The sequence below is a fragment of the Myotis nattereri genome, assembly GCF_964212035.1.
Source record: "Myotis nattereri genome assembly, chromosome: 9".
NCBI lineage: Eukaryota > Metazoa > Chordata > Mammalia > Chiroptera > Vespertilionidae > Myotis > Myotis nattereri.
In genome coordinates this window covers 4,137,494-4,147,430 of record NC_138084.1, presented here as the reverse complement: position 1 = coordinate 4,147,430, position 9,937 = coordinate 4,137,494, and the positions used below count along the sequence as shown (strand labels likewise).

General features: G+C 58.9%; 1 protein-coding gene across 1 annotated transcript; it reads right to left on the bottom strand.

Moving 5' to 3' along the window:
- Positions 1–1,031: 1,031 nt before the first annotated feature.
- LOC308524737 (uncharacterized protein) lies at positions 1,032–9,627 on the bottom strand (the record flags this gene model as incomplete). The annotated part of the gene is made up of 5 exons (XM_081099290.1): positions 1,032–1,220; positions 1,341–2,388; positions 6,830–6,974; positions 8,593–9,339; positions 9,617–9,627. 4 exons carry the CDS (start codon positions 9,625–9,627, stop codon positions 2,152–2,154), a joined length of 1,140 nt encoding a protein of 379 aa, XP_080955416.1. The 3' UTR covers positions 1,032–1,220; positions 1,341–2,151.
- Between the last annotated feature and the right edge of the window lie 310 nt (positions 9,628–9,937).

The window sequence follows — 9,937 nt, the reverse complement described above, 5'->3', positions numbered from 1 at the left end:
TCCCCTCCCACACTGAATGGGGCTGAGCTGTGTGACAACAACAAAAACAAACAAAAAACACCTGTAGACGTGACATGTGTGAGTCCCAGGACTAGGTTCCAGAACGGAGACCAAACTCCTGCCTAGTCCGCCTGACTGCTCCCTGTGGGGGAAGCCGGCCGCCAAGCTGCCAGGACGCACAGGCTGCCCCTGGAGAAGTCAGCCCCCACCTGCTGACCCAGGGAGCAAGCACCCAGGACTGTCCCACACCAGGGGAGCCTTCAGATGACGGACGTCCTAGCCAATATCTCCGTGGCAACCCCCATGGGAGACCCCAGAGCAGAACCACCCAGTAAAATCACACCTGAGATTTGGACTCACAGCAGCAAGCATCAGGGCCACTTGTCAGGCGGCACCATTGCTGCCTGACAGATACAAGGCTCCCATTAAACTTGTGGTTCTCAACTGCAAGGTCCTCGGACACCACCCTTGGCACTAGAAGTCAAAGGAGACCCTTGGTAACCCGCTTTCGCTGGGACAGCTGGCCTCACTGGCCTCAGGAAGGTGAGGGGCCCAGGTAGTCATGGAGTCCACCGCCCTGGCCAGTGAGGGGGCTGGGATGTCCACAGCCTCTGCAGGCCCTTGTCCAGGTGCTGTGCCCAGAGGCCACGGCCCCACGTGTGTTTTGCAGGAATGCTGTAACCAAGTATCCCCACAGCAACTTATCTCACGGCCTGGAGGCCAGAATCTGAAATCAGGGCCTCGCAAGGTGGGGGGCCTTCTGAGGGCGTGAGAGAAGGGTGGTTTGTGATGACCCCCTCTGTTCACTGGCCTTCTCCCTCCGTGGCGGCCTGTGTCCCCTTCTCATAAGGACCCCAGTCCATTGGAGCAGGGCCCCCCTAGCGACCTCACTTTAATCTGATCGCCTCTGGAGAGAGCCTATCTTGAATAAGGTTGCATTCTGAAGTCCTGGGGGTGGGGACTTACACAGGAATTTGGGGGAGGGCACCGTTCAACCTATAACATGTCAGGGTCTTGAGGGCCAAGGTCTTTCTGCCCATAATTTATTCTGTTTCCCAGACTCTTTCCTTCTGACTCCTGCCACCGACTGTGTGCCCACGGCAGACGTTACTAATCCCTCGGGCATCCTTTCTGCAGAGCAAGGTCCAGACCAGAGGCCACAGCAGCCGTCTCCAGGCACCCTGTCCACCAGAGCGGATGGTCCAGAGGAGAGGGAGGTGCTGGGGGAGACAACGAGCAATAAATGCTTGTTGAATGGATGACTGAATACATCTAAGCTACAAACATCAAAATCCATCCACGCGTCTGTCTGTCCCAGGCCTTCTGTCCTGCAGACTCACCACCAGGCCTGTGGTCCGGGAGGAGCTGTCGCCCTCTTTGCTGGTTCTCGTCTTAGGGACGGGGGCAGTGGGGCCGTGACTTCGGGTCCGGAGCCCATGTCGGCCAGGGAAGAGGCTCTAACACTGAAACCAAGCTTAAGGGCGTGGAGTGGGCCTGAAAGACCCACCCCTTCTCCGGGTTGTAGCTCAGCCAGTAAAGGTGCCAGGAGGGTGCCGTGCCAGGGCGGTGGGCAGCGGGGCCAGGGTGCCTGCCCAGGCAACAGCCATGCTTCCGTCTTCCTTACTAATAGACCCCCAACTGTGCTCAGGTGAGGGGGGGAGATCCCTGGTCGGTGTGCTGGTCCAATCCCTTATGCACCTATTCTCTGCTGGGGATTGGCTTAAAGGACAGGGATTCTTGGGAAAGGTATTTCTCCCAGCCCTCGCTGGTTTAGCTCAGTGGCTAGAGCACCGGCCTGCGGGTCAAAGGGTCCCAGGTTCGGTTACTGTCAAGGGCACATGCCTGGGTTACGGGCTTGATCCCCAGTGTGGGGCGTGCAGGAGGCAGCTGATCAATGACTCTCTATCCTTGATGTTTCTATCTCTCTCTCCCTCTCCCTTCCTCTCTGAAATCAATAAAATATGTTAAAAAAAAAAAAAAAAGGTATTTCTCCCGGATGAAAGGAAGACGCCAAGGAGAAAGCCCTGCCCTCCGTCCCTCTCCTCCCCGCTGGAGACTGTGCTTCCGGGGGGGCGGTGCTCGGAGCAGCTGCAGCCACCTGGTGACCTGCTCTGCAAGAGGCAGGGCTGAGAGGCCAAAGCACCTGAGGCCTCAGTGACCAGCGAGCGTGTCCGTGTGCTGACCCCCAGCCTCACACTTCTTCGGGGGGACAATGGGGTGTCTGCTCTTCTCCACGTGCCATCGAGTGCAGGAACAGCCAACAGCGTTTTCACTGAAAGGATGTGGACACAGAGACAGGAAAATCAGGGTTCTGGCCGCCGCTGGTTTGGGATCCGTCTCAGCTTTGCCACTTTCAGGCTGTGAGATCTTAGGCAAGTCACTCCCCACCTGTAAAATGAAAAGAATTAGAAGGCCTGCCTCACAGGGCTGGGCTGGGGGAAATGAGATAATTTAGGTAAGGCTTTTTTTAAAATTAATTTTTATTTATTGATTTTGAGAGAGAGATCAATTTGTTGTTCCACTTATATATGCGTTCATTGGTTGATTCTTGTATGTGTCCTGACCGGGGATTGAACCTGCAATCTTGGCATAGCGGGACGGTGCTCTAACCAACTGAGCTACCTGGCCAGGGCCTAAGTGAGGCGTTTCGCACACAGTGGTTGGTACCTCCAAGCATTGAATTCATTTGCTTAGTCATCCACTAATTTATTCAACAACAGTTATTGAACATCTAAGTAATTGTACTAATTTGAGGTCTGAGGATGTAGCTGTGAAAAAATAATAGGCAATCAGAGAAATTGGCTGTTATATTATTATAAGAACTCAACTCTTCCCATCATTATTCATGGCTTTGCCGACAAGGCGGTCCGAATATGTTGGTGAGAGTCAGGGGAGATCTGGCGGAAATGACTTTCCTGGGTCTGGCCGTGTAGGTGGCGGTGGAGTGAGAGGGGCCGGGGGCAGCAAGGAGGGCTCTCGGGGGGAGGTGGTGCTGGGAGACCTGGTGCTGACTCACTCAGCAGACACTGGTTAAGCCCATGCTATGTGCCAGCGGCTGCGGAGCATGTGAGGAGCTGGCGATGCCCAGGGGAGGAAGGCAGATGCCCCACCCGCTCGGGCTCTCAGCCACGAGGAGGGGACAAGCTAGGTGAACAGGCAGGTGGTTGCCTTGCAGTGACTTGTGCTGGGCCGGAGAGGGGAGAGGGCGAACTCCTGGACAGGTGACAGCTGAGCTGCACTTTGCAAGGCAAATGGGAATCAGCCAGGAGGGAAGGAGCAGTGCTTCCTGGCTATCGGCACGGCAGGTTGTTGAGCGCGGCCAACGCAGAAGTTCAAGTGGGGAGGTGTTGAGAGATGTATTCTTTCAGAGGCGCTGGTTGCAAGTGACAGAGGCGGGAATGAACCAGCTCGATCAAGGAAATGCATTCATTAGCTCATATGACTAAAGAGTTCAGGGCTCGGTGGCCTCCGACGAGGTTGATCCAGTGACCCAATGGTGTCACTGAGAAACCAGGTCTTCCTATCTCTTCGTGGTGTCCTCCCCAGAGGGTCCTCCTGGCTCAGCTGCCTGGCCTCTGTCCCAGGTTGGTAGCCTGCTGATGGGGCCATTGGGGTCACTGGTCTACATTCTGACCCAATCCTGGTGTCCAGGACCTTGGGGAAGGCGGACATTGGGAGGGGTCGGCCCCCCAGCACCACACTGGTCCCCAGAGGAGAAAGGCTAAGGAAAGTAGAGGGCAGGAGGCCAGATTTGGAAGGAGATAAGCCAGGCTGGGGAGCTTGAACTCAGTCCAAGGATAATGGAAGCGAGGGATTGACTTGATCAGATGGATCTGAGAAAGACCTCCCTGGCCACGGAAGAGGCATGGGTTGGAGGAGGGCAAGCAGGAGGCAGGGAGGCCAGCCGGGCGGCTGTTTTGGTAAAGGGGGAGGGGTGGCTGTGTGGAGGAGACGGACAGAAATGGGAGATGGTGGACATGGGAGTGAAGCGTGGGGAGGAGTCCAGGGCAGCTCCCAAATGTCTACTTTGGGAACCGGTGGGAAGGGGAAGTGGGAGGGGGGCCGGCAGTGCAAATGAGCGGGCGAGAGGCTGCAGTCCCTTTGGACGGACCGGTGTGAGGGGTCTGAGAGAGAACCGAGCTCAGATGGACAGAAGGCAGTCGGTTGGATATGGGGGTCCGGAGCCTGGGGTGGGCGATTGGAGTGCCCACAGCCTGGGGTGGGCGTGAAAGACCAACAGTAGGGTTTGGAGGCAGCCAGGCGGGCAGCCAGGGGAGCTGCTGTCCAGAGGCGGTGAGACCAGGACCGCCCAGTGTCCTTGGGGCTGACAGACAGCAGCCGCGGGCACCTTGGCAAGAACCGTCTGTGTGGAGTGGCAGAGGGTGAGGCGGCGCTGCCGGGGTTGGGGCGTGAGTGGGAGGTGAGCTCAAGGATGGAGGGTGGGAGCAACTCTTTGAAGAAGCTCAGCTCAACGAAGGAAAAGGCAGCTGTAGCTTCAGCTGACAGGGGTCCTTAAAGACGATCGTGGAACTGTGTGTGTGTGTGTGTGTGTGTGTGTGTGTGTGAGTGTGAGTGTGAGTGTATGTGGGGTGGGAGGTTTAGGATGGAGGGATTTATGCAGGTTGATCTACCGAGGGAAATAATGAGGAGGAAAGATACATGAGGACCACGGTGCTCCTGAGTGTGTGTGTGTGTGTGTGTGTGTGGAGTGTGTGTGTGTGTGGAGTGTGTGTGTGTGTGTGTGAGTGTGTGTGTGTGGAGTGTGTGTGTGTGTGTGAGTGTGTGTGTGTGTGTGAGTGTGTGTGTGTGTGTGTGTGTGAGAGAGTGGGTGAGTGGGTGTGTGGAGTGTGTGTGTGTGTGTGGAGTGTGTGTAGTGTGTGTGTGTGTGTGAGTGTGTGTGTGTGAGAGTGTGTGAGTGTGTGTGTGTGGAGTGTGTGTGTGAGTGTGTGTGTGTGAGTGTGTGTGTGTGTGGAGTGTGTGTGTGTGTAGTGTGTGTGTGTGGTGTGTGTGTGTGTGGAGTGTGTGTGAGTGTGTGTGTGTGTGGAGTGTGTGGAGTGTGTGTGTGTGTGGAGTGTGTGTAGTGTGTGTGTGTGTGTGTAGTGTGTGTGTGTAGTGTGTGTGTGTGTGGTGTGTGTGTGTGTGGAGTGTGTGTGTGTGTGAGTGTGTGTGTGTGTGGAGTGTGTGGAGTGTGTGTGTGTGGAGTGTGTGGAGTGTGTGTGTGTGTGTGGAGTGTGTGTGTGTGTGTGTGAGTGTGTGTGTGTGGAGTGTGTGTGTGTGTGTGTGGAGTGTGTGTGTGTGTGGATGTGTGTGTGAGTGTGTGAGTGGGGGGTGGAGTGTGTGTGGTGTGTGTGTGTGTGTGTGTGTGTGTGTGTGAGTGGGGGGGTGGAGTGTGTGTGTGTGAGTGTGTGTGTGTGAGTGTGTGAGTGGGGGGGTGGAGTGTGTGTGTGTGGAGTGTGTGTGTGTGTGTGAGGGGGGGTGGAGTGTGTGTGGTGTGTGTGTGTGTGTGTGTGAGTGGGGGGGTGGAGTGTGTGTGTGTGTGTGGAGTGTGTGTGTGTGTGTGGAGTGTGTGTGTGTGTGGAGTGTGTGTGTGAGTGTGTGTGAGTGTGTGTGTGTGGAGTGTGTGTGAGTGTGTGTGAGTGTGTGTGTGTGTGTGTGTTTGTGGAGTGTGTGTATGTGTGTGTGTGAGTGTGTGTGTGTGTGTGGAGTGTGTGTATGTGTGTGTGTGAGTGTGTGTGTGTGTGTGTGGAGTGTGTGTGTGTGTGTGTGGAGTGTGTGGAGTGTGTGTGTGTGTGTGTGGAGTGTGTGTGTGTGTGTGTGTGGAGTGTGTGGAGTGTGTGTGTGTGTGGAGTGTGTGTGTGTGTGTGTGGAGTGTGTGTGTGGAGTGTGTGTGTGGAGTGTGTGTGAGTGTGAGTGTGAGTGTGTATGTGTGTGTGTGTCAGTGTGTGAGTGTGTGTGAGTGTGTGAGTGGGGGGGTGGGGTGTGTGTGTGGAGTGTGTGTGGAGTGTGTGAGAGTGTGTGTGAGTGTGTGAGTGGGGGGGTGGGGGGTGTGTGTGGAGTGTGTGTGGAGTGTGTGAGTGTGTGTGTGTGTGTGTGTGTGTGAGTGGGGGGGTGGAGTGAGTGTGTGTGTGTGAGTGTGTGTGAGTGTGTGTGTGTGTGGAGTGTGTGGAGTGTGTGTGTGTGAGTGTGTGTGTGGAGTGTGTGTGTGTGGAGTGTGTGTGTGTGGAGTGTGTGTGTGAGTGTGTGTGTGGAGTGTGTGTGAGTGTGAGTGTGTGTGTGTGAGTAGGGGGGTGGGGTGTGTGTGTGTGAGTGTGTGAGGGGGGGTGGAGTGTGTGTGAGTGTGTGTGTGTGTGTGTGTGTGTGTGTGAGTGAGTGGGGGTGGTGGTGGGGTGTGTGTGTGTGGAGTGTGCAGCCTGGGAACAAGGCACAGCTACACCTGGAGGTGAGAGGGCGGAGCGGGTGCTGGGTGTGGGCAGGCCTCGGAGGGCTTCCGGCCAGATGGCCTCAATTCTCTCTGGAAGTGGGAGGCAAGGTCATGTGCTAGGAGCCACGCAGCCGGTGGGTGGGGGTGGGGGTGGGGTGCAGGAGGAGCTGAGGGGAGCAGGAAGGATGCTCCGTGCCAGCCCAGGAGCCCTGGATGTGCCCGTTAGGGCACGGCTTGTCTGAGGAGCCAGCAGTCCCAGGGCCAGGCTGGGCGTGGGGGATGCAAGTAGGTGGGTCAGGCAGGGCTGGCAGGAGCATGGGGCCTCCGGGCACAGGCGGGGCTCAGCAGATGGCGAGCACACCTGTTTGGCCGGATCGGAAACAGGCTGGGAAGCCCTTGAGGACTGACCTGGGAGAGCAGCTCCACGGGGAGCCATGGGCGTCCCTGAGCAGGAGCGGGCGCGAGCAGAGCAGCGGCTAAGGATGGTATCCAGCGACGTGTCCTTGGACGGAGGGAGCAAGCTGGAGGCAGGAATCTGGAGGAGTGGACACATCTGAAGGGAGGATGTCAAGTGTCAGATGTCACAGAGGAAGAGCTATTAGCTCCAAAGGTCAGCCCCGAGAGTCCCAGGCGGCCACGGCCTTCGCTGGCCCACAGAGCCTGGCTGCCCGGCACAACAGGAAAGGGGCTTCCAGCCCTGCTGGGGTGCTCAGTGGGGACCCCTGCTTCAGAAGGAGACCGGTATCCCGGAGGCTCTAATCACATTCCAGCTAAGACGATGCTGGATCCTCCCAACAACCAGATGAGGTCGGGATTATTGTTCCCTTTGAGAGATGGAGGGACCGAAGTTCAGAGAGGCCAAGTCACTCACCTCAGGCCACACAGCAAGCGAGAAACAAGGTCTGAGATCTTGGCCGGCTCTATGCCTGCATTCTTCCTGCTGTTTCTGTCTCCTCTGCCACTTCACTGGGGGCTTGTACTCCACCTGACTTTATTCTGGCAGGTTCTAGGTGGTTCTGGACCAGGGAAATTTGCGGGAACTTGGATCTAAAGCTCAGTAACTCCAAATGGCCCAGGGGACCTGGATCCCATGCACCGGCCCTGGGAGAATGCCGGCCTCAGCACCCTGAGCCCAGGCTGAGGCGGGACCCCTGGGTTCACACTGTCACCGCCAGAGGGCGCCCACAGTTGCCCAGGTGAGGGCGAGGGGCGGTCCCCTTCCTGGCTTCCGGAAAAACAGCCTGGGCTCCTGGATCTGGAAACTGCCCCCTCATGGGTCCAGGGACCCCCCTCACCTCCTCGCATCTACCTCAGCTAAGGTCTTGCTGACCCTCCCTTCCCAGGCCCTGCTTTGCCCAGGGAGTCAGGTTCCCCGGGGTGGGTGCCAGGAAGCCTGGGGTCCCCTTGCTGACCGCCTCCGGGTTCTGCCCTGCCCTCCCCCAGCTCCACTCACAGATGTGCCTGCCTCGCCCCTCAGCCCGGTTCTCACGCAGCCGCAGTGCTGAGGCCTCACCAGCACCCGATTGTCACCTCCGTCACTCTCTGTCAGGCCCCTGCACAGCCCTGGGTGGGAGTGTGGGCCAGTCCAGGTTACCAACCGGGCCCAGAGGGGGGCGGGGGGGCAGTGCCCTGGGCCACACAGCCTGCCAGTGGGCTGCGGGGAGAGGGGGGGGGGAGGGAGGAATCAATGCATTCCTGTCTGGGCAGGACTGAGAGTGGGGGGGCCTGGAGGGAGCTCCCCAAGCTCCTTCCCAATGGAGCCCACCTCCTCCGTCCCCCCTTCACTTCTCCCCAGGCTTCCAGTCCAGGGAGCACCTCCTCCCAGCTCCTCCTACGGCTCAGCCAGGTTTTTGCTTAGATCCTGCCACCCTCCCTCCCCCACCCCAGGGCTGCCTGCCTGCCTGCCTGCCTGCTGCTCCCTCCCCAAGCTTAGACCCTTGGCTGTGGCCACGGAGGGCCTGGCGGGGGTCCCAGGCACCACACCGCAGCGGCCAGAGCTCGGGACAGTCCCAGTCTGTCTGGCAGGGATGTGAGTTCAGGATTGGCTGGCGCTGCCCCGCCTTTGGGAGGAGGGAGCAGTGAGGGGAGGCCGGTGGCTGGGTGGCTCATTCAAGGTCACCCTCCTTCCCTCTCCCAGCATCCCTGTTCAACTCTTGTCCCTTCTGCCTCACCTTGAGGAGGGAGGAGGCACGGTGCCTAACAGGCAGGCGACAGAGGAGCCCCGGGAAGAGGAAGGCTTTTGGGGCTCCTGGCGTTTATTCTTCAGCAAATACCGAGTGCCTGCTCCGTGCCAGGCCCTGAGAACTTCGCAGCAACGAGCACGGTGGACAGCCCCTGCCTGCAGCCCAGCGAGGAGACAGACAAGACATAAACAGTCACACAAATAATGTAAACGTGTGTCCCTAGCCGAGTGACAAAGGGATTTGGTCTGGTTTCCCTGGGGATCTCGGGGGTGAGGAGCCTCATCCTGGCCCAGGGCGGGGGGCGGCTCAGACACGGCCAAGGCTTGAGGAGGCCTGGGTGCGGGCAGAGCGACCTCAGTTTCCTCCACGGGAAAAGGCAGGACATAAATGTGCCCGGATCTCGGGGTTGCTGCACAGCGGCGGGCGAGGAGGCCTGCAGCCCCCAGGAAGGAGGCCCTGTCCTCCTCCCCAGGAAGGGCGAGGGGAGCCCTCCGCTCCGGGAGAATGGCGGCAGAACGGGGAGCGGTCTCACCAAGCCCGGAGATGGCCTCAGGGGGGGAAGGGACCCCAGTTCTCGGTCCCCGTTTTGGAGCTGTGCTGGCCCCTCCGCTGCCTAAGCTGTAGGGGCGGAGGGTCTGGCTCCCCGGCTGCCTCTCCTCTCCCTCCCGCACCCCTGGTCCCTGCCTGGCCACGTGGCACCTCTGCGCCCTCGCCTGGGGGAGCGTGATGCCCGACCTCGGGGCTGGGGCGCCAGGGAGAGTGTGTGGGATTTGGTCCCTCCAGGACAGAGACCAGGTCCCTCGGAGCAGCCGACTCCCTTCGGCCCCACAGCCCCAGGGCGGCAGGGAGGGGGTGCTGTCTCTTTAAGAGCCTTCAGGCTGCTGGGAGCAGATGGCCAGGCCGACCGGGGCCCCTTGTCCTTTGTGTGGCTTTGCACAAAAGAGGGGGCCAGCTGGGGAGGGGGCAGCTGCAGCAGGTGGGAGGGTGGGGCCTTGCCCCTCCCCCTTCTCACCCGGCCGCCATTGCCCTTGGGGAGCGTTTTCTCACCGGGATGCCCCTCCTGTCTGGATACTGTGGCCCCTACAGTCACCCCCAAATTCCTAGGAAAATCCCTCCCTTATTGTGTCCCCCTTTGTAGGCAAAAGCATCATCACACCAGGGCCTGGGCACCCCCCCTCCAACCCCAAGGAATAAACCTCCCCTCCCTGCCCCCACCTCCCTAGCAGAATCTCCGCCTTGAGCTCCAGGCTCTAGGGAGATAGGAGAACGGAATTAGGTTCTTATGCGTCCACGTGTGCGTGGTGGGGGACGCTGGGCAGGAAGGATGCCAGGG